The 25132-nt window shown below is 40.3% G+C and overlaps 1 protein-coding gene across 2 annotated transcripts in view; it reads right to left on the minus strand.

Annotated features, from left to right (window-relative positions):
• Window positions 1-25132, minus strand: part of DGCR2 (DiGeorge syndrome critical region gene 2) — a 45122-nt gene that overhangs the window by 13818 nt on the left and 6172 nt on the right. Inside the window, exons 2-5 of one of the 2 annotated variants that reach the window (XM_066199468.1) lie at window positions 10909-11031; window positions 3127-3180; window positions 1772-1982; window positions 704-780 (exon numbers count right to left, since the gene is read on the minus strand). In XM_066199468.1, the coding sequence (XP_066055565.1) occupies window positions 704-780; window positions 1772-1982; window positions 3127-3180; window positions 10909-11031 (465 nt within the window). Of the gene's footprint in view, window positions 1-703; window positions 781-1771; window positions 1990-3124; window positions 3181-10908; window positions 11032-25132 lie in introns of both variants that reach the window. The other variant, XM_066199467.1, reaches the window with a different exon arrangement.

Raw genomic sequence — 25132 nt, forward strand, 5'->3', positions numbered from 1 at the left:
CAATTGTACACATAAGAGTTCACATTATGACTTTAACTAATCTCTTTCTCTCTCGACTGAATTAGCTAAAAAAAAAAGATTTAGAAACATAACTTTGCATTTTCAGCAGAGGGAGCTGCTTGTTTTGCAAGTGAAAGGGTTTAGCCAGTGATGTCCATCAAATTAATGTTCAATTTTTTCATATAAAATGAGATACATTTCTGAGATTATGCAAATTCTGACATGGTTTAAGTAAACTACCTGAAATACTTCAAAAAGAAAAAATCTGTGTCAATTCTGCGAAATCCAAGCGTGTTGTTTTAGTACATAAAATTCTACCAATTTTTAAAAAGTTAAAACCTCCAAACATGCCACACTAGTCTGCAAATACTAGAACCAGGAATCAGCAGTTCATCTAAACATTCACCACAAAGAATGAGAAGTTACAGAGCAGTTTCCTTTCTCTCATCGTAATCAAGGGGAAAGCCCAAATAAAGTGACACACGTTGTTTCTATGGCAGTGTGAAAACCCATAAAACTTCTTAAACTTTAAAATGTGTGTTGAGTATTAAATTCTTCCACTTCTACCCTGTAAAGGGAAGCAGTTCACCTATACTATTTCAATACTATCAGCGAAAGAAGTCACGTTGCTCTTGCAAATCATATTCATGCTTTAATACAGTTTCCATGGGCACTGAACTAAGCAGTAATTTGAGAGACTCACCTTTATAAGCTACTTCCCAGTGACCTTCCAGAGAGTGATTTCGATTGGTGATCACATACTGATATCCCACCCAGAACCTGCAAAACAATTAAGTTACATTCTAAAGACACGGGGCAAAAAACACAGTAACAAATTAAATTACATAGAACCTTCTAATGTCTTCATATGTAAAAGCTGATTTCCAAAATATTCTGATTACTTTCATCCTTATCTTTCTGGCCCATACATTGGCAATGTAGTGAGACTACAGTTGAGGAACAGAGGAAAATACTTGATAGAATACTTAGTAGTTTTCTTGGTTTACACATTATAACTGACTTTGTCCTTTATTTCTACACATAAGCAGCACCTTATTCTGTTGCCATGGCAGCACTTCAGTATCTCAAACCCAAAAATCACACAGCAGCATCCAGAAGTCAAGTATTCCTGAACATAAACAACTTAGGTCAGACTGTTCTGGATCAAACCATTTAACTCTCCAGAGACAGAAATACACCATTACTCAGCCACTCCTGGTGATCAGTCACAGCAGCCCATGAGTGACAAAGAACCCACGCGCAGAAAAAGAAGGAATTGTTTGTTGTGAACTAACAGAATGAAATATCTAAAGCTACCAAAACACAGTAGCTGTAACTCAAAATGCGTTTTTACTTCATTCCTATCTCAAAGTTGCTCTTTGTTAGAGCTAAGGGTATTTCATGGAAATCAAAATCTCACTGAAAAAATTTAAGTAATTATCTCTATACGAGGTAGTGCAGCAGCAGTCATTGTTAAACCCACCTTCCCCTGATGCAGTTCAAGAATACCTGTACATTGCTAAGACAACCTGAAGATAAGAAGACTCTGCTGATAAAAAGACTCTGCTGAATTGAATTATCTGTTAATATTAATTAAAACAAACTGCAGATGGGGCACTGCCAAACAGCCAACCAGCACATTCACACAGGCTTATTCACCAGATGTCAATTTTACCATGAGATTTCCTACACAAACTGAACCACCAGTATTTGTACCACACAGAAACCATTCTCTGTAACATGAGATCTTTGTCTTTTTCTTCCTACTCACCTTCGCTGGTCCTTCCTGACAAATGTTTTTTCTTCCAAGTCCCACTCCTGTGCCAGGATGAACCTCAGCTCCTGGTCTGCAGTGAAGGTGGCGAGGGATCCGTTCACCCGCTGACATGTCTGCACAGCGTCCCAGTAGTTCTCCCCATTTAAATACACCCTGTAACAGCTGGCTGTGCCCTCATAGTGGTGCCATCCTGTTGGGCACTTTCCTAGGAAACATGAAGAATAGAAGGGAAACCATTCCCCCCAAATTAGGATCTTTAAGATAATGCATCTTAATCAATAATCACAACAGTGTGCACACTTCACCTCTGCAGGAGCAGGTGCACACATCGCAGACCTCTGAAGACTTACTTTACTACAGTTTCTGATAAATGCTGATTTCTTTTTACATGTTTTAAAAAAGATGAAGCTCCTAGTAAAGTTCCATCACATTGTCACAGCCTTTAAAATCTTTAATTAAGACTGAACATCTACTGTGGAAGACATTTCCCTGCACATCTTTATAAAACCAATAAATCCGATCAATCCAGGCAAAAATAAGCAGCACAAAAACCCCGGAGGTGGCCAATTTAATGACTGTGTCTTTCTATTAGGTGATTAGCAATACATCCACCTTGCTGTGGAGTTTACAACCTACTCTTACAGTCTCAATAGAATTCACATAATCCTGCTCCCAGAGTCAATCATTAAAGACAACAGGAGTTCCAGGGAAATTCTTGGTTGCTTTGGAAAAAACATCACTGTAAAGCAGATTTTTAGGAAGTAAGAAGGTGATGGTGTGAACTGCTGACTCTACTTTCTCTCAATTAACTCAACTGAGGGAACCTGGAACAAAGCCTTGAGGCATTTGTGGATGAAACAGGCCCATGGGCTTTTGACTGACATTCTTGGAGGTGACAAGTTACTAATAGAGAGAATCACAGGACAGGAGGATGACATTTAAAATAGACGTGAAACATGATTTTGGCATCTGCACTATACATTCTGCATTACTTAAGAAACTTTAAATTCAGAAACTGTTTTCTGTTCATTGCAATTCACAGTTCTGTTCTCAAGCTTCTTTATTCCGTTTTCTGTAACTGCAATGAGTTGTAACAGAAATTGTTACTCTGGTTTCACAAAAAGAGGATTAACATGGACACAGCACACTTTGCATGTACTGGTCTGCTACATAAACCAGGCAGGACAGATATAAAAGACATGCACAAACACTTGAAATAGCATTGCACGTCAAAGTTTGGTCAAAAAGCTACGACAGAGAAAAGACTATTACGTTTTCATTTAAAAATAGCCAAAATTTCTAAATTAATAAGCAGAAGGATGGCCCAGATTTCCCAGTCTGCAACTTACTGCTAAAGCGGACATTCTCCTTCCCATGGTAAGTTCGCTGGTCCCCTGTCAAGCCTGAGGATCAGGAGCAATAGTTAGTACTAGTGAAAGATGCAAGCAAAGGTAGATTTCATTTTATTCAACTTTCTCTGGGTTTTAATTCAAGACGTATGTGATACATTACTCAGGTAAGCAAAGATGGCAGGTCCCTGCAATAACAGCTTGGCCATTTTACTCAGCAGGTAACTGAAATAGCTTCAATTGCAAAGAACCAACAAGCCATTACATGAGTTGTGCAGGGTAAACTAAATATTTTGGCAGATTCTCACCAGCCTGCAATTGCACACAGAGCTTGCTGCTCATCATTTCAACTGCTGCAGCAAATGCATCATCCCCGGCGCATTGTCTCTGTTCCTGTTTACAGAACTACCCACTCTCCAGCTGCTTTGTTCCTTAGCTGTGTGCTCAAGGACGTAAGACAACTCCTCCAACACACGCTCAGAGATGTAGGATGTAATTAAAACCAGGAAGGAGACCCATCTTCAGCCAGAAGAACGAGGCTTTGTTATCCACTCTCAAGCTTCTTAAGGAAAAGCTAGTTGATGACTTCTGAAATAAAGCCCCACACCCCCTCATCTCAGTGTCAGGGTTAACAGGTGTACATGACAAGTGGATTCAATAACTCAGGAAGAACATGGTGTAAGATGTTACTCAAGAAAAGGGACTGGAAGGCTCCATGTGCCTACCAGGAATAAATAAAGAACATCCAGTTCGGGTGGAGGCACTGCAGGGTGGGCCATAGCCAGCAAAACTAGCAGGTTCCTAAGCAGGAAGGCTGGAACAGCGGTGGAGAGAAACCTCAGAGAAAGACGGAGGTGGGCACCAAGAAAGATTAATGTGGGAATAAGGGATTAACCTTGGAAAGAGAAAAATTAAAAGCCAAAAAATATAAGCATTATAAACATCTGCTTGTATGTTACTTAACACTACTAGATGTTATTGAAGGTAATAGGGTTTAACCAGCAGAGCTACGCATTCATTTCTATATAAAAAATCTGCTTATTTTCCTTTAAAGCTGATTAGCTCCATTTAGCCTCACTAAACCAAACAAACTAAGTCATGATCCCAAATAAAGAGAAGCTACACAGTCTTCTTTCTTCTTCAACAGGTTTAACTACAACTGTTTGAAATAAATATGAAACCGTGCCAATAAAACTTTCTCTTTTCACACTATCTTTGGAAAACAAGAGGTCCACGGCAATTCCATGGTAATTTAAACCCCATTTGCAGGCTGCTCAGTGAATTACCTGGGGAAAAGACCTCCACAAGACCCAACATCAAACAGTATGCTCCTTGGAACATATGTAGGCACTGATGAGCAAAAAAAAAATTCCCTAGCTGGAGCCCAGGAACAGCAGAGTCGTTTTGCATTCATCTGGCTCTAGCATACTGAGTTTGCCCCGGGTTAATGGGATAAGCAAGGGCTATTTAATTATCACGTTATCCTAGGAATTACATGTCTACAGAGATCACCCATAAAGGAATGGCTGTGCATAATACACTCGCATGGCCTTACAGGAATAAAGCAGCAATTCTAGTGTTCAGTATTAGAATATGCTATCTATCACAAGCAAGAAGTCAGTGCCAAGAAATTCAGACAGTGTACATTTCAAAGGAAACAAAACTGTAAAATGATTTGACAGTGAAGATTACTGATTTTTTATTACTTTAAAGGCTAATCTATTTTTAGTTTTAGAATCTGGTCTTAATCCTAATGGTTCTGTAGAACTATTTACACTATGATTTTCAGAGCAGTACTGAGACACAAAAAGCAAATCTTCAATTACAGCAAGACTTTAAAAATAACACTAACTAATGCAGAACGCTTTATCGAATTCTACTGAGCTCAGCACGGGGAGCTCTATTTTCCCATGGCATTAAATGGTAGCAGCTAAACCCAAAGAACCAGTCAGAACCAAACACATGAAGAATCAGCTCCCTTTCAGAAGTGAGAGCAGATGCGGCACCATATGGCTGACCCTCCGCAGCTAAACACAACGCCCACAAGGACTTAACAATTTATCTCCCCCAGGAATAAAACAAAAGTTCACAGGTTTTAACATGCAAGGTTAAGGAAGGGTTACACAGGCTAACATCCTAAATCAACAGAATTTGTGCCAGATGCTTTGAAAAACAGCTACCCAGATCCCACCGAGAGAGAGTTCCATCAGTCCGCACCCAGGAAGCGGAACTCACTCCTTCCTCAGCATCTGCCCTTGTCAGCAGATTCGCTGCTGAAACCACGACTGAAGTGGCACAAAGCAGCCACCACAAGTGACTTCTTCAAGCCCAACACTGTCAGCTGCTTAATAAACTAGTGCTCCTCAGATATTAAATTGCTTCTATTTGACCTGAATATCTGTCTCCTGAGAAAAGCAACGATTGCAACTTTTTCCAGGGCAATAAAGAGATGCTAACAAGCCTCTAAGTCACTTGACTGCCATGAAAAGCTGCTGCAGATTCTGGTGGCAAAGGTGTAATTGGACTGGTTTTCTATTTTACTTTTACAATACTCTGTGGAAGAATTTTCCATGTACTTTGCCGTTCCTACGTCCTTTTTACAAATAATTTTATCTTTAAAAATAAATTAGAGTGCCATGGACTCATCTTTAGATAACAACTTAATTCAGAAGATGAGGACCTAACCACGTTTGAGTGTTTCACAAAGAAAAGGCCATCATTTTCAATGTTTACATGCACACTTCATATTCTGAAAGCGATGAAATTTTGGAAGATCAGTTATTTTCCAAGATCTTTATTCTTCTTAATACTACAACCACAGGCAATAAAAGCAACAGTGGTATTTTTACTAGCCAAGACAGATAGAGATCTGTTTCTTTGACTTTATATAATTAGTCCAGAAATGTCATTTGCTGGCTAGTTGGTGCAGAAAATGAAAAAATGGGTTGAAGTAAAAACTCATGGGGCACTATTTTTTTTTTTTCATCCTTAGAAAATTAGTGTGGTGAACACAAGCAACCCTCAATCTGTTTCCCAATGGACTGAGTCACAATTAGTATTCACCCAGCTCCTTCCAATTTACAGTTGCTATCTAATTCACTCCAGCACAATTATAGTCTAAGTATAGGGTTATACATCAAGAGAAAGTTGTCCAACAGAGGTGATTCTGTGGCTATTTTCAGTTGTTTAAAACTTGAAGCTACCAATTCAGAATGGAACTTTGCCATGCTGATGGCTCCTTCTACCTTTTGGAAAACTTGTGTGTCAGAGATGTCAAGCCACTCAAGCAAAACCCTTCATAACGATGGATGTACTATGTCAAATGATGTCAAAATTAAACTGCTGCTGGTGAAGCAACCAGGTCTTGCCAGATCTTATTAGTTCCAAGATTTGAGTTGCTCCTGTTTAAACACACAGATTCTCAAAATTTACATAAAAGCTGCCTTGTCCCCTAAGCTTCAAATTTTCTGTCCAGCATATTACCTACTGAAAGCTTAGAAAGCTTCTAATTCCATCTGGTAATTTGAGAGGTGAGAGAACTTCAAGATTAAGTCCAGTTTTGTGCCGCAGTGTTTGGAAATACAGTTCAGAAGCTCCTAGAGAGGAGTGTTTCTTCTCAGATCAAGCAGCTCCACGCTGTGTGTTATCAAGTGTATTGTGCTAGGACATCAATGCCAGGCAAGAACAGCATCCTGCTGTGCTGAGTGCAATTCAAGGAAATGGACTGGCAGAAAACAGCTTATAATTAAAACACCACAAGGTAGGGTTAAAAAAAAAAACAGGAGTTCAGCAAGGGCTCAGGAAAGGTGTGGAAATGCTCAGAGGGTTTTTATCATTAATACCTAGCTTTTAAAAAGGAGATGTACTAAAATGTGCATAAATGTCAAGAGTCACTTCAACCGTACAAAACATCCTTGGTGAAACAAAACACAAAGCTGTTTTTGATCACTTCAAAACATGTTGCTGCAGCTGCTGCTTCATCAGAAGGGGAAGATGTAAAACTGATAGGGATAGGATTTATGAAGGGCACTAGAATTTAAGACATCCATTTTCATTCAGAGGCAACAGAAAAAAACATCCAAGCCTGCAGTTTGGGAAACACAACCAGAGTTTTGCTAAACCCTGCTCTGCTCGGCCTCCTGAAAATGAGTTAGACCAGAAGGCCTGCAAAGAAGGTAGGATATCTGCAGAAGCTGATCTGATATTCTGGTAGAAGCAAAGCTGGAAATCCAATAAGCAGTAAAAGGTAAACTGCAGATCCCTTCCCTCTTACGGGTTTAAATACAGAACTTTTATAAAGGTGAAAAAGTTACGTTTCTACTTTGCTTGCGTAGAAACATGAAAGAAAGTGACCAGATATAATAAATTCCCGTATGAAAAGGTCCTTGTTTAAGATACTAATGCCTTTTTCTACCCTTTCGTAGAAAACACCACTTTGGGATAAACTATATTTAGATCAATTACTGTTGACATGGAAGAGTCCACAAATTTCTTGAAGCTTCACTGCTTATGTAGAAGCGAGTCACAGGCACATGCTACATAATAAACCCTCCCAGCAATTTTTAGTATTGCTCACAAGAGCAAGCAGCCACTGGTTTTAGTCTATCAGAGAGATGAATTGAGGGTAATCACTGCTGCAGATTCCACTGACACACGGGTGCCTAGTGGGAAGGGCAGGGGGAACAGTACTTTGCACATGGCAAATTTGGGACTGAAAGGAATTCCATGTTTTAAAGGAAAATGGCCATTGTGGTAAGAGACAGTAAGAATAAAAAAAGCTTTAATGACAATCTTCAGAGAAATATAGCAAAAACAGGCATCTCATACACTTATTCAGATTGCCAATGAATTAAATGTCTTACTTAATTGTGTTCTGAAAAAAATGCCGGAAGAAATTCGAACAAAAAGTCTTACAATTTGGAATACTTTTTTTAACTTCAGCCAATACATGATTACCAAACTAATTCATTAATTATGGATCCTCTTTTTTTAATAGGACCTTTGTTACTAACACAAATGAAATTAGACCTAAAAAAGGTGAACCAACAGTGGCAAGCAACTTTCAATGGCTTTGTAATAAACCTTTTGAAACATCAACATGACTAAGTAGCCACTGAAATACACTTTTAACACCACCACAAAACCATAATTCACTGCCATTGACCCTTCCTAGTTGCTCATGTTGGAGTGTGCCATTAGGGGCTGAAAGGCTGAAGATTAACAAGCTTCCCAACTAGATTCAGGGCCCTTTCTTGCATGCTTTCTTTTCATGCTTCAGAGAGTTTCCATGCCTTTTAATTTAAAGATATTGTAATTCTCCAAGTTTCACAAGTCCAGGTGGCTTCATTACGTAGCTCTTTTAGTGTTCAGCCTGCCTTTATTGAAGGGAAGAACTTTTTAATTAAAGTATTTACATTAAGCTGAATCATCACACAACTGCTCATCTAATCCAAAGGTATTTTCTAATTTAAAGCTGCATCTTTCCTTGTTAATTCAGTGGCCAAAGAAGAAAGTTGCCACTCCTGAGTATGACTGTGTTACTGTCATTAGTAGCATTAGCTCCCCAATCAATGTCCCAAGACAGTCTCTCCTGTGACTCGTCACACATGTATCGCCTTCCTCAACACCAGCACACTGCTCTTCCAAACTGATTCTGTCCTCAGGTTTACTTTCACTGATGCTACTCCTCTTTATGCTCCAGCACAGCATTCCCATGCACACCAACCTCTCCTTATTCTTGACAGCTCTGAATAACACCTGCCCTCCAACACCCATTGCAGGTCACAATGCAATCCCACCAAGTTTTTTGTTAGAGGTAGAATCGTTTTCACATCCTACACCAGTAGTTCTTGTTCCTCTGGTTTGCTGGCTGCACTCCTCACATTACTGTGCAAATATCTCAGTTCTTTCACAAACACCACACCTGCTTTCTGACTGTTTTACTGAGCACAGCCTTTTCACCAACTACTTATCTAATTACTCCTCTCATCAAGTGGAATACTTTCCTTCTCTCTGCTGTCCAACATCTTCCCCTCTGGTATTTACAGATGTTATTCTTCTCTTCCTGCACACAGACATGGTGGTGAATCAAGTCTCTCCCACATTTCATTTCTTTAACCTTCAAGTTGTTCTCATCATGTCAGGCTAGACAGTCCAGTGAAACCTGCACCCCAGACACAACACCAGAACCTATGTATTGAGAAATGTTACTCCTATAAAATCCTCCTCCTATCCATATACCAAACATTCTTTGGAACTCCAGTCCTTAGCCAACACCATCCTGGTGCATACACCAGGCAACAACTTAAGTTGCTGACTAATACACCAGGAACAGTAGAAGATAAAAATAGCTTTCTACTAATGTGGAAGTTTAAATATTCCCACAAGCAAAGTCTTCAGTGCTTTGTGAGTAAAACCAAATGACTCTGCCTTCCCCTAGCCACTGAATTCCACTACACTCCAGAATTTCATGAGGTCCATAGCTTTTTCGCATTCGGCCAAAGTTAGCTAAAAAGGAAGAACAACAGCACAGCTATAGAAGCAATTTTCTTTAGGACATCCACTTTCTAAAGAATATCCTGAAATAGACTATCAATGGCACAGCTTAATTTTCAGTGTCAAAAGAAACTACCGACTGGTTCTCCCCTCTGCTGCACATTCACACACACAAACTAACAAAAAGTTTTCTTAAAAGAGCACTGACATTCTTTTAATTATTTTTCCACAGTACACACCAGGGAGATGGCTAACTCTAGCACAGTTTCAAAGTTTGAGTGTTAGAGAAATAAATCTAATTCCTTTAGCTAATATGAATATTTAAAAGAATTTGTTGCTGTAAAACATCAATCTTACTATTTTGTAGCACCTCTAAAATAGCTGAGAACTCAGAATGATGACAGATTGAATGCTGTTATGGCAATGCCACAGAGTTCACATGATTCTCTGCCAAGAAAATTAAGTAGTTCACTGGCAAAGAACTTCTTAAGACAGTTTCTGAATGTAATTTAGTCATGCTGTAAAGAAAAAACGTTTTGAATTGTGCCACGGTTGAATTCATGCTTTCAGATACTTGTCTCATTGTTCTTAACAGAAAAAAAATTACAGGTCACTTCACTTTTAAAATACACAGGAAGACCTGCACTAGCCTGTTTTTCAAGAACAACTGAAAATGTTCAAATTTGTGATTGTACAGCCACAATATTTCTTTGCTTGCTTTTAAGCACAGCTCAGTATCCAGCAGCTTTAGCAGAGATCCACTGCTGGTGACAGGCTCCTCAAAGCATATGGTCATAGGAGCTTATGAAGTGCAAATACACCAGCTTGTCTGGCAGAACAAAGTTCTCCACTTAAGCGCAAGAAGCGTAATCAGAGCAGGGAGCAATAAAACAAGCTCTCTACCCAAGTCCAGCAACGTCACCCAGCACTGCCTGAGTGACAGACAACCAAATCAGTAATTCCAAATTTAACCACAGCCTTATGTGTCATTTCAGTTTAATTGCAACATTTTCTCCTTGTCAGCAAAGTCTCTTTTTAGACCACAAACTCTCCTCATCTTCAGGATACCTGCTCTGACCATAAGAATGGAAGGAGAATTCAGACAAGGAAAAAACTGTTTGCGGCATTAGCTGCTCAAAATGAAGAGAAGCCAACTCAGTCTTTGTTAATAACGGCTACAGTTCTACCAAACAATCACCAGTTTCAAATAAAAACAACCTGATAGAGTCAAACTACTGCTGCAAAGTAAGCTGGCACAGGGCTGAGCACTCTCTTAGATTCACTTGCCTGGACAGTCAACTTCATCGCTCTCGTCCTCGCACGTGGGCCATCCATCACACTGCCAGTTGGAAGGGATGCACTGAATGGTTCCACTCCGACACGCAAACTGCCCTGGGGTGCAGTGGAGCTCTGGCAAAGAAGAAAAAGAAAAAATTGTGCTTCGTTTGAAATGTTATTTCTTCTTGCAAATTTATACATGTATTAATCATCTGTCATGTAATGGATCACTGAAGCATAACGGAAAAAAAATCTCTGGTTAATTCAGCCTGTTAAAAACTCCTTCAGATCACTTCATGTCCTAAACAGCATGTTTGTGGTTTTAACAGACAGAAGGGTATGGGAAATAATTCTCTCAAGACATCCACGGTAAAACCTTCCTGATAAAGATAGCCTGTGAGCAGCTATTACCACAGCATTACCCATTTACTTCTTGTGGGGCACTGAGGAGTGCCTGTTCAATTTGCTCAGAGCTGAAGTTCAACAAAAATATGTTTTGATAGTTAAGCGCTACATTATGCAACAGCCTCAGTCAGAATTCTATTTCCATTCTAATCACTGCGTATGCCAGAACCCACTAGACTTGCACAAATGTCCAGTCTGATTTAGAGACATTTCACAGAACTACTTGTAAAACAGTATCTATATCCATGAACCTGTTTTCACTTTCCAGTTTCAGCTCTTCTGTAGAATTTCTCCATGTGAACATATCCTTTACTACAAACTGTCATTATCTGCAAATATGTAGCTCCTGCTTCTGTGAGTTCACTGCCTACTTGCTATCATTGCACTGTCACACCTAATTAGCATTATAAAAAGTAGAGCTTTTTTAAAACCTTTTTTTTTTAAATTCCATCTATCAAATGCCAGAACCTAATAACTCAGCTTCATTTTATGTCCCTCAAAACATTTTGCAGGGAAGAAATGTCTGTCAACAAAAGTGAACAATTCTAAGCTTGCTCACAACCAGTCTGCCAGTGTCAACACCATCCACAGGCTCACTTTTGCACCTGAGCATCATTGTCCATCTTTCTTCTTGACAGCAGTTGTCAATTTTCCAACCATTTTTGAGCAATTTAGCACATTTTCCTCTCAGTGAGCTGCACTGATCCCAGGTAATTTATGTCTAGAGAATGAGCACTTTTTTAAACAGAAAAAAAAAAAAGTTTATACCTAAACCACACTGATTTTAAATGGATCCAGTAGGCAACTGTCTTGCAGAAGGAAATCACTAAAAGAGAATTTAAAATACAGGTATGCATTCTCTCATCCACAGTTTAAAACATAAGAGCAGACTGTAATTGCAGTTGTTACTTCTTGAAACACGTCTAAGCTAAATCAAGACAGAGGTCACTTTTAAGTGTTCAAACAACATGACCGGGCATAATAACCCCAGTCATCAGGCACTCTCAATAAAAGCTGTACACGTACACCTAGTAATTGGTATAACATATCGACAACAGGCTTCTAATTCGATGTCAGACTAAAATCCAGTACTACTACTGGTTCCTCTATAAAGCACAGACCTGCTCTCCTAGAAGAATAAAAGCAGGCACATCCTCTTAGCAACCACCTACTCAGAGCAAACATTCAGGTCACAAGATGCTAAGAACTCACACTGACCTGCCAGACTACTGATGGCAACAACAGACCTGACAGCACAAGAGTGTTCTCACCCATTTAGAGCTTTACTCAGCCCAAACAGCTAACAGAGAATGAGCACAGGAAAAATGGAAAAAAAAAAAAAAATACAGTTCCCAGTCATAGTGACTTCTCCCTCAGAATAAAATAGGAAATAATTTATTTAGCCTGGAGTGAAAGGGGCAAAAAACTGGGCGGGGGGGGGGGGTGTTAAGAAATGGAGGAAAAGCTTCACCTGCCCAATATAGCAAGATAGAAAATTTTGTATCTATCTTTAAGGTAAATAATTTCAAATCTAATCTCTATGAGTTAATTAATTCTCCTTCTAACTTAGAGGAAAAAACCCAACAACACAGAAACCACCAAATCGATCAAATACAAAACCTCAAGTTGAAATTGAAAGAATTCAGATTTCAAGTCCACAGAAAAGCACTATTTGGTAAATCATTGCAGCTTCTTTAGCCACTTTTGCACAGGGTCAGGACACAGTGGGAGGTTCCTTAGAAAGTCTCGCTACTACAGTTTCAGAATTTACACCCGGGCCTGTGGTAGATCTTTTAACACATCAAAGACTATTCTCAGCCCAGCTCCAGGTTTCCACTGCATCCACCTGCAGTTATGACAAAATTCAATACTTGAAAATAAACTTGATTTTTTCTTTTACTGCTTGATCTCAGTGGAATTCACACATACAGGCTGTGAACAGTTATTCTGCAGCCTCTTGGCTTCACAGGCAGCATCCACCAGGAATGCCAACCTGCACAAAAAACAGTCAAGAATTGCCTGTCTGCAATTTCATACATGCTATTACTATTTTATGTACAATTACATATGACTGGCTCAGATGAAAGGATGACTCCATCTCAGTATTATGGGCATTAAAAAATGCCAGCTACATGCTGTAATGTCATTACTTCCTGCGTATTAGAGACACTCCTCTCTGAAGAATGTGGATACATGGAAAGGTACAAAACATTTCTGTTAAAACACCTTTCAGACCAGCTGTACCATTGCTCCCAATGGACATCATGCTGTCAGATGCACTAATTATTTCAGACCAAGGAACAAGAACAGCTAGGCAGTTCTGCTGCGGAGGGGGGCAATGTGACACAAAGAAATACTGCAAAATTAAAATCTCTGTCAATAAGCCCTACTGAGCCATCCCAACCCAGAGCCATCAGCAGTAAGATACAGACATAAAAATAGATGGAGGTCTATGCAAAGCTGTAAGGTCCTTAGCCAGAGAATGGAAATATTTGGGAGAGGTAAGGATGCACAGGGTATGTGCTGATCTCCAGAACCCTGCGAAATATTTCATATCAGCAGCCTATTTTTAAGTTCAAACAGCAGATAAATGAAAACATCTCAAGCCCATCCCTACCACAGGAAAGGCAAGTCACACTGGCAGCAGCAGGACAAGAGTCAGGAAAATGCATGAGCAGTACAGCATTACGCGACCATCCATCTTGCCTGGAATGCAAGTAATCACTTAACACATGGTCAGACTTTGTACTTTCCAGCAGTGTGGTAAATAAAAACTGTTTCTTCACCCATATATTTTCAGTTCTTTTGAAGAATAGCAAAGGCTTCAAAAATATCAGTCCATTTCAGTCCTTAAAGCCAGATATCCCTCACAGTTCACAGGTGTTGATGGTAACTCACAGCAAGAAAGGATGAAGACAGTACCTTAAACTATCAGCTCCTCACAGCACTAAAACCGTACTTTCCACCAACTGTTAAATGCAGAAACATTTCATATTTCCAAAACCATTAGTAAATACGTAATGGCACAAGTTCAGCTAAGAGCAAGCAGCTGTTGGAGCAGAAGCACAAGACAACATTAAGCCAAGGGCATCAACAATTGCCTCAAAGTGAAAATGTGGAAATGCAACCTCCCCCCGTGTTCACGGACGATGTGACGAGTGACATCAGCAGTATTATGATTCACATGTGTGATTCTAACACAAAAGGCTTCTTTTTCTTTTAAAGGCAGCCTTTGCTATGCTACAGGATGAAATTTAGTACGCTGAAATCTTATTGCAGAGCAATTAAATTCAGCCGGCATTCACTGGGAAGAAAGGAGACAACGAAAACACTGAAAATAGCAGCAATTGTAGTTTTAGCACTATACAGAGTATAAACTTACAAAACATCACAAAGTTCAGGCAGCGTGAGAACATGAAAACACTAGAAGCAGTGAGGTGTCATGATAGTCTCTCCATTTCACTATCTCAAAGCACTTCCACAACATTAACCCTCAACAATCTTACCAAGCAGTGCATCCTCCGGCCAGGGTTATAGCGAAGCACAGAAAAATTCAAGAGTTTGCCAAAGGCTACAGACAAGATGAACCTGTAGGAAGCCAGCTGTCCTGACTGCTGGCTCTATGCTTTCATGATGACACTGTGTTTATTCCCTAGACCCCAAGTGATCTGCCCGTTCATCAGCACACCTGGACCTCAACAAATGTCTGTCAGGAATATTAAGTAACAACAGTGTGATCTCTGGTAATATTTCACCCGTTTCTCTGCTATAAATTGGGTACAAAAACCAAGAAATTCCTTAACTTGATATAAAAAGAGCAGAAAAACTGAAATCAGACTCAGACCATCAATTCTACAAGCTAAATATAGAAGCCAGGATAAAACTTACTGTCAAGTGAAGGCCAAAAGAAAAAACAATACCAACTTGCTGGGACACGTTATTAGCTAATACAACCTGTCCACAAGGCACTCATCTGAAAGAAGTCTTACCAAGGCTAGTTGTGGACTTGTAATTTGAAATTTAAAAGAAAACTCACAAAACAGTTGGAAATTTACTTTATCAAACCAGTAATGATAAGATTATAAATCAATTTAGACAGTGCCATACAAACAAGAGGCCTTCATCTGCATTAGCTGTCACATATTTTTCTAAGTTAGCCAGCAGCAAAACCAACAAGATTTTTGACTAACAAGGAAACTGAGGTTTCACACAGGAAAAACCTAACCTTTCAAGGTGGTTCCTTACATGCTCACAGACGGCTTTTGGCCTGAAAATTTTGCCCACTGCATGTTGAATGCCAGCTGTTTCACAGAACTCGTGTATTTCAACACAGGGGTCAACTAGCTTTTTGAATTTTCTTTACAGCAGGATAATTTCCTGATTTTCTGCTAAGTACACAAAAAAAACCCCATTTACAAGAAGCATTATCCACAGGAAGGACTTCATGACAGATGAATAAAACACACACGCACACCTGCTCCCTCTAATTTCCAGCCAGCTTCACGTGTTTCACAAAACAAACAATTTGGCCACTATAAAATGACCCAGGAAGCCCTTTCAGGTTTAACATGTACTCCCTCTGTGTAACTGAGAACATTTTCTTCCTGGAGCCCAAGCACTGAGAAGCTGCAGCGCATCCCTCCTGCAGCAGATTCAACTGGTCAAGGAGCTGCCCTGAGCACTACACTACCTGAAACCTGTATTTTCTGCATCATTTTTCAAGACTTTTGAGACTCATTTGGACTAAGACACCTCCTGCTCACATCTAAACTGGAACTGATTTTTTATTAATCTCCCCCCATTTTATGCAAGACATAAGAGCTAAATGGTTATTCAAAACAACTGTTTTATTTGAAAGAAAGGTAGGAAGAATCCATATCCAGTATGTGAATCTACATTTTCAACACAGTGCATCTCATTCTAGAGCTTCCACTATCAAAGCAAGGCTGTAACAGACACGAGACAAAGTGTTGATTCAAAACAAGTTCACCTTGCTGGTTCAGCTTCCTAAATGAATGTGATCAGTTGGCTTTGAAACAGCAAGCTTTAGATCAAATTAGCTACTGTCTGTGCACATTAAGTCAGATCAGCTCTGGTTAGTCCCCTTGCAACCAGAAAGATTGCACGCTCCAGCTAATTCAGCAGAAATATAGCTGTATAAATCCAGTATCCATTAATGTGGAATTGGGGCATCATAATAATTGTCTGCCACCAAAGACAGAACATCTACTAATGTGTCTACCATGTTAAATATTTGCTCTAACAGAAAACGTTTGAACAGTTGGGACCTTCACCTCCACAACATCAGAAAAGCCTCAAGTGAGGAGCACGGTGGCAGCTCAGAGGCACAAAAGGCTGGTACCAGGTCACACACCACTGGGGTGAAAGAGCAGGGGTGGAAAGAGCTCGTGGCAGCGGGTAAAAGCCAGCAGCTGTACACATTTCCTGCAAAGATAAGCTGCTGGGTAAATGAGAAAACTTTGATACTGTTTTAGCAGGATTATCTATCCTCCTTCAATTGAAAACAGAGCTCCAAAAGAAATTCAGCTGGAAGAAATGTTACATCCAATAAAAATGACAGAGGCTCTATCTCGGGCACATGTACACATCAAAGTTCTCAAAATCTAAATTTCAACCTTATATTTTCAAGACACCGAAGATTAACAGTACAGAAGCCTGTGGAAAAAGGAGCACTAGATCCTAAAGCAGAAATGTATCCCTGACAAACAGAACATTCCCCTCACCTCATGCTCCTAGCTCTAACATATAAACCTCCAGCAGTACAAAAACCTTCATATCACAGCAATTCACAAATTCAGTGGTACAGATGAGGAACCAGAGGCTGAAACTACAGCCTCCAAAATATACCTCTCAATTCAACTGCTTTGATACAGAAGTTAAACTCAGTGACTACAATCACTGATTATGAAAGTTTGGGTTCTTCTGGCTGCAATTACTGAACTTTTCTTTATTAAAGAATTCACCAGTTAGTACAGTCTGATACATTAAGGTAGTCTTTTAGTAGCTAAGACTACAGATGTGCTAGATGTTAATGTTTACACAGCAAGTATAAATTTGAATCTATTTCAGTTTTTCATACAAAGAAATGTCATTTTTTAATTTGCTACACTAATTGTTCTTGTCTGCTGAGCTTCATTTGTATGGAAATTGAGATTTGATTAAATGTACACCCAGCATTTAATGTTATTTCAATTATAAGCTATTACTCTGAAATTCATGTACTGGAAGAGATAAGCTTGTACTGCACTTGAAGTACATGGTTTGGTTTTATACGTAAGCTTTTAATGAACAATGGAAGGTTTGTGTGTACATCAAATTTACTTTGCTTATTTTGATCACATTTCTCAAGGTCGGACGTGGTAGATCCTCTGGCATCATTGTTATTTACAGACCTAAGGAAAACAAAAGACAGAAATACTTCCTTCTTTCTCAGTGTAAGTCACTCATTGCCCCAGACTGGATGAACCAACCTGTAAGGGAATACTCTGTTCAGATTTCAGGAGGCAATTACAGTCATCAAAAGCTGATTAAGCATTAACAAAAACTAACTACAAGTGCTTAGACCAGTAACTCTTCTTATTCAGATTTTAACTTGTCCAACAGGTCTTTCTTATGTTTTATAATACTCAACCTACATACTTAAGACCTGTACCTACATGTTGCACTATCCTTTCATATTTTAACACATTTAGGAACAAGTTTACTAAAACTGAATTTTTTTTTTCTTAAATCACAGTTTCTATGTAACCTGAGCCATGCTAGACTGCATGAGTATGATCAGATCCCAGTCCCTGCCAGCAAGAAGGCCAACTCCCCAAGTCCTTCACTCCTGGAGATCCTGCTGAACACCAGCGCTCACCAAATGCCTGCAAACAAGCACCAGAAACAAAAACAACAGAAGGAACACCACACCCACCACCACCAAACAAACACACACAGCTCCATATCTAATATTTATGCTCAAGGGAAGCATAACACAATCAATATTGCTCTAGACAGGTATTTACTGCAGCAACATAAACTTTAAAATACTCTTAATACTTCTGACACAACAATATCACCATGGTTATCATAATGTAGTCCTCAGCAGATACATGAAAAAACTGTCCTTAAGGTAATCCTCCGTACTTAAAAAGCAGTTTCCCTAACTTGGATGTCTCCCAAGTCCACAGGTGAAGTTCAGTGGAGCAGGTACGGTGTCTCTCTGACAGAATTCCTGAAAATCTGCCAGCCTATAAGCAGCAGGGCCGTCCTGCCCCGCCTCTGCTCGCAGGGGACAACACCAGTTGCTGAACACTTCTCAGGGACAGAGGAGCTCACTAGGAACTGCACCTGAGCATGTCCTGACTCAGTCTTCAAACAGGTTTTCTTGTTTTTAACCTGTCTTTGAGGTACCCCCAATCCCACACAGGGGCTCTGCGCTCAGGGGAGAGAAGCCATACGTAAATGGGCTTTCCCTCACCTCCAGCTCTCAGAGAAGTTTTCACTAACCATTCATTTCCCAGCAGGTCTTTGTGCCGCTTGGTGGATCTGACATCCATTACGTATTTTTGAGTTTATCATTATACCACCCACTGCTGCATTCACTGTGGCACAATAAATATATACAGTACTTTATAACTAAGTCACGATAGGAGCAAAGCAGACTATAACACCAACTTTTTCCACAGAAGAAAACTATTTGTGAAGCTCATGTGTAACCAACAGTTATCCATTTCATAGATAGTTTATTAAAGTTTCTCAATAAAACTGGTTCTATTTATTGTTCTTCAAATTCAATGCCTATGGAATAATTTAAAACCTTCAGAAGAAATAAAAGCTAGAGAAAAACAGAGCATTCCACTTTCATGTCCTATTCCACAGAAGATAAAATGCTTGGCCATTCACCCGTGAGACTGAAAACATGCTTAGGAAGTACCCTTAGATCAGGTAGCTTTGGTTCACCATGGCCTGAGTACGTGCAGGAGAGTATGAAAGCACAACAGCACCTAATAACACACAGTCTGGGGGGGAAAAGCCACATAATAGCCAAAACACAGCCTACACCTATTCTCAAATCTAATTCCAGCTCCTGAAAATTAGAGATTCTGAAGTTATAATCCCATTTAATAGGAATGTATCGGTTCCAAAAATAAATATACAATACATGTTAGAGGCATTGGTATTTTCTGCATGACCTCAGCATGCTGTGTCATGAAGTAATTAAAAGTGTGACAGCATTCCAGCTGAAAACTGTAAATCCTTAATGAATAACACTCATCAACATTCAGTATTACTCAGTGCTCTGTCACAGTAAATTATGCTAGAACACCTCAACATCCATCAAGAGATTTTACAGCACACTAAGGAATGGTAGCAGTCTCCTTCCCCTCACTCTCTCATATTCGTCCTCCAGGTACCCACTCCCCAAAGCTGGAAGACAGGGACGGGGGGCAGAACGAAGCCCCCATAACCCAAGGGGAGATGTTAAGTGACCTGCTATGGCCACTTAGACACACACAGGCCTACGGGGCTGGACAGGATCCGCTCAAGGATACTGGGGGGGCTGGTGGAAGTGCTCACTGAGCCACTTTCTAGAATTTACCAGCAGTCCTGGCTAACTCACTTGGTCCCAGCTGACTGGAAATCAGCAAGGATGACAGCCAGCTGCTGTAAGAAGGGTCATACGGTGGATGTGGGGAACTTCAGGCTGGTCGGTCTGAGCTCAGCGCCAGGGAAGGTTATGGAGCAGATCATCCTTCACAAACGGCACGCACAGGACAAGCAGGTGACTGGGCCCAGCCAGCGTGGGTTTATGAAAGGCAGGTCCCGCTTGACTAACCTGATCTCCTCCTAGGACAAGGTGACCCACTTAGTGGTCCAGAGAAAGGCTGTGGATGTCACTTACCTGGTAGATTTCAGTAAATCTTTGACACCACTTGCCACAGCATTCTCCAGGATAAACTGGCTGCTCGGGGTTCAGAGGGCACACTCTGCACTCAGTAAAAAACCTTCCAGACAGCAGAGCCCAGGGGAGACCTTACCACCCTCGACAACTATCTGGAATCAGGTGGTAACAAGGTGGGGATCCGCCTCTTCTCCCAACTAACAAGCAACAGGACAAGAGGAATTGGCCTTAAATTGCATCACAGGAGGTTTAGATTGGACATTAGGAAAAATTTCTTCACCGTGAGGGTTGTCAAGCATTGGAAGAGGCTGCCCAGAGAAATGGAGTCACGATCCCTAGAGGTATGTAAAAGAGGTGTAGATGTGGCACTTTGGAACATGTTTTACTGGTGGACTTGGCAGTGTTGGGTTAATGCTTGGACTAGATAGTCTCAAGGGTCTTTTCCAACTGAAATGATCCTAAGATTCTATATTTATTATACCTACACCCTGCACAAGCTTGGAACTGACCCAGTTTTTCCTTGCTCACAAGTGTCATTCACTGCAATTCATTGTCTGCTCTTTGTCTGGAGGGCAAACTCATGGCCAGAAAGGATGGAAAAGAGAAAGAGAAATCAAAATAACTACAAAATATAAAAAAGCAAAGGCAGGAAAGAGACACGGCATTCAGCCAAAGCAACAATATCAGAGCTTCTTGAATGGGAATCCCGGCTATAATTTTTTAAGCCTTAGAAAATAAAGACTTTGAGTTTCACAAAAGTGAGCACTTATTCCTAAGACTGAAACAGAAAAAATATATTTCCCAATTCTCCGGCACTGCTAAAACCAAAGAGAAAACAAAACTTGCTACTTGAACTAAGCTGAAAGAACACTGTGAATTAGGCAACGCAGCCTTCCAGACTGAAAACCAGTTTATTTTCATCGTGAGAATACCAAGCTAAGCAACAGTCTTGCGCTTCTCCCCCCCAAAGAAACTGTTATATTATGATAATAAGTAAAGAGGCAGAAGGGAAAAGCAAAATACAGCACGGGCACAAAGAGCAGTCAGTGCAAACAAAACCAAAGCCACTGGTACTTGAGAAGCCTCTAACGTGGCTCAAAATTAAAGCCTACTGTCCCTCCATACCAACAACCTCGTTCAGGGCTCCGAGTGTTCTGCACAGCCATAGGCAGAAATTCCGTGTTTTAGTACAACAGTGACAAGTGACTTAAACCTCTGCAGCACCGACTTTTTAACCTTTTCCCTAAAGAAAGCTAATGAGTGCCAATCACACCTCACAAAATCACTGAAGAATTTCAAGCAATCTTGAGAGAAGTCAAGACCAGGAACAGACAGTGTATGTCTTTGCACAGCTTGCACAAGGGAAGGAAATTATTCTGGAGCTTCAGAGGGCAGGAAACCCCCACATGGCTTGCAGTGTTGAGCAGGTGCCAGCCCACCAGCACACCTGGGTGTCACACTGTCACCACCGGGGGTGGTTTCCCAGCTGGCAGCGGAGGGAAGTGGTGAGCTGGGGTAACTGAACCTTTGCAGACACCCTGCAGGACTTCCAGCTTTTTCATGCCAGAGGACGTCTCGGGGATAGGCAGCGGGACGCAGGCAAGATGTGGCCTTATTAAATCAGTGTCAGGCAAGGGTACCACAGCAGAGGAGGTACGGGGACACACACAGGCCCACTGGAATCCAGGTTTCATTAAACCCCACTGCTTATGAAACATGCTCGCAGGAAATAGTGCTAAGCTAACAGCACTAGTCCTCACACAGAATTTAAATATAGCCACACACACACCATACTAATTCTCCCAAGAAACGAAGCACCAGAGAAAAAGTCCATTAAGAACAACATCAGCCGTGATATACTCAGCAAGTCAGTCATCAAGCGTGTCCAGAAAAGGGCACCATCAACAGCAGTGCTTTCTCCCTACAATCCATATACCAGGTCAGGGCAGATGGATTATCCCACACACACCACAAATCCTTCAGCTACCTGGGTACCACAGCTCAAAGTACTTCTGTATCTAAAGCTATTACCTGGTAGCTGCCCACCCAGAACTAGTCCCAAAGCAATCTAGGCACGCAAGATGGTTCCTCTTCTCCTCCCGGATTCTCAAGATTAATACATCCTACCAAGTCAGTTTGGATCAGGATTTGCTCATACACAAAACAGTTTAACTAAGAATCAGAAGAGGAAGAGGCTGTATTTCCCTTTGACCAAATTAACTATAGGTGTACAAAAAAACAAAAACCTCAAACAAATAAACAAAACCAACAAAAAACCCCAAGCCCCCCCAAAAACCCCAACCACATAACTAAAAGCTAACGAATACAGAAACTCATTTTCCTCAGAGGAAAAATTCAAATCCAAAATTTTACACGAACTGAATTAGTATTTTCTTTAGATCACGTTTCAACAAGAAGAGAGCCCAGATGAAACACGATAACAGCAATTCAAGAACTGTCAGAGCAATCAAGGGTAATTTGTAGCCACCATTAAATTGAAAGTAGGAATTGCCAGATTTCAGCAGTATTACTTAGCAAGCCCATTTACTTGCAGCAAGACAACACATGTTCCTTCTTTGCAGGAAAACAAAAAAAGTTCCTATCTCATCTTTTTTTTTTTTTTAGTTCACGATTCAGCAGTATTTAAGCATATTAACTTTCAGCACATGAGCAATCCCAGCAAATCTAATGAAAATATAAAATTGAAAGCTAAGTATGTACTTTAAAAGCTTTGCTGAACTAAAACATGAGGAATTGCAGTAGTCTTTAAAGCAAATACGTGACAAAGTTCTACCTATGAGATCAGGTATTTTTAACTATGCCACTCTCCAAAAACTAATATCATTTTTTAATTTTAAAACCAAATAAACATGGAAAAAGTTCTCTTCGGGGCCCTAAGACAGTTCATCTTAAACAATAATCTAACAATTCAGGGAGACAAGAAAGCAGTGCCTGAGCACTATTCAAATGCAGGTCACACTAAAAAAAGCTTTTGCTCCTGTTTCACTTTTGTTCTTCACATCTTGTACAAGACTCGATGAGCAAGCACCTAGAACACTGAAGAGCATAAATTCAACACACAGAAATATTATGACCTCAAATACGGAAACCCAGTTCTACCCATTGCACAGGAGCTGCCGCAGGGGCTGTTGTGTACTGGAGCAAATGGCTCGTGCTTTGAATAGCATTCCCCTGCTCCACTGAGGCTGAACCGGCAGGAATGTGGCCAATGTCAGCCACAGCTACCTCTGTCCACACTGGATGACATCCTGTGCTTCCCTCTTCCCCAGCAAAACAAATACCTGAGGAGAAATTCCTCATATTGAGCTCCTAATTTTAATAGTTCTACCAGAAGTCAGCAAATACAGATCCAACCCAACTGCAAAAAGCCACATGACCCTCTGAGCGTAGTTTTCTCATCTCCCACGCCTTCTAACAACTCAACTACTGCCAGCACTCTTCAACATCTATTATGTCCATGTGCCAGGTATTATGGCACAAAACTTGATCTTTGCCATCAATAGAAAAATTACATTCAGTTCCACTACTGCTCAGAAAGACAAAGATGGGCCCTACAGCACTCTTGAATCATTTCCCCCAACCTGCTTACTTCCAGAACTGAGGTGGCATGATGCTTCTGCTTAAGCCTCTGATCCCCCTCCTGCAAGATTCCCAACATTTCATGAAGATTTTCCCAAATCTCATTAATAGACTACTCTTACGTCACTGATTTGAATCAGTGAAGAGTAATTTAAGTGTATCAAATAACTTCAGAAATTCAGAGTGAAAACACAAATGCAGTCCTGACCATCCCTAGATTAAAACAAGCTGCAATAAGTTTTAGAGGTTTAACATACACAGGGAAAAATGCTACTTGAGCACAAACTCAAACCCAGCAGGTGTTAGAAGCAGGGTTGGTTTCTTTTAAAGTGTATAAAAGACGACAAGTTACTTTTAAGTCAGAAGAAATCTTTTTATTTACATTGCTAAAGAAATATTAACAAACATAGAAATACTAAGGGACAACATTAACTCAGTTTTGCCAGCCCAGAACACTCAGCATCATTCTACTAGAAATGGCACTTAATCCCATTTTTCTACTCACTTTGACTTTCAAATAATTCTACTGGGCTCCCAAGTAACCAGTCCTATAGTGGGAAGGGTATGAGGAAGCACAACAGAGGTGGTGTATGAAAGAGAAGGCAACACAGGAAAAAAAAAGGGTTACACAAAGAAAATATGCCAAAGAAAAATCAGCTGAAGGGCAAAAGAGCAGGGCATATCCAAAGAGCAGCCACCAAGAGCAACTTCTACATTTCCACCCCCTGAGCTGGCTGATAATTCTCAAGTACAATAATCAATAAACAGAACAGAAGCTAAATATGTTAGACCAACCAATTTTAATTTTAATTAAGTAGGAAGTTGAATGTTATTTAGTTTAGCTATAGATAATGAAGTAAGTATCAACTGCCATTAAACTTAGAACCGTATAACTAAATTATCTGAATGACAGGTAAATAATACTAATGACTTTCTCAGGAGTTCCATATAGTAAATACCATTATTAAAACGGTGTTCATGAAACCCAGAATTAGCAGGCTGACCCTTTAAAACAAAGAAAAATTTAAAGTTTCACAGGAAACCACAAGATGCCAGAGGATTTCACAGTTCAGGGAATATGGATTAAAGGTTAATCCCAAACTCATGTTTTAAGCAACTAAGTTGCTCAAGTCCTGCTACAGCAAATCAGTGGCTTCACCAACTGATCCATGATTCTTCCTGGACTGAGGATCCTCTAAAAAACCACCACTGAACTGCAGTGAGAGCATGTGAGCCTGCCATGCAAGGATCCAGCATGAAACAGAAACCCTCCCAGAGAGTGGAAAGCCAGGAAGGACTGGGCACTGGCACACACCCACC

The sequence above is a fragment of the Chamaea fasciata genome, unplaced genomic scaffold, assembly GCF_029207755.1.
Source record: "Chamaea fasciata isolate MVZ Bird 193981 ecotype frontalis unplaced genomic scaffold, bChaFas1.0.hap1 SCAF_18, whole genome shotgun sequence".
NCBI classification, from domain to species: Eukaryota; Metazoa; Chordata; class Aves; order Passeriformes; family Sylviidae; genus Chamaea; species Chamaea fasciata.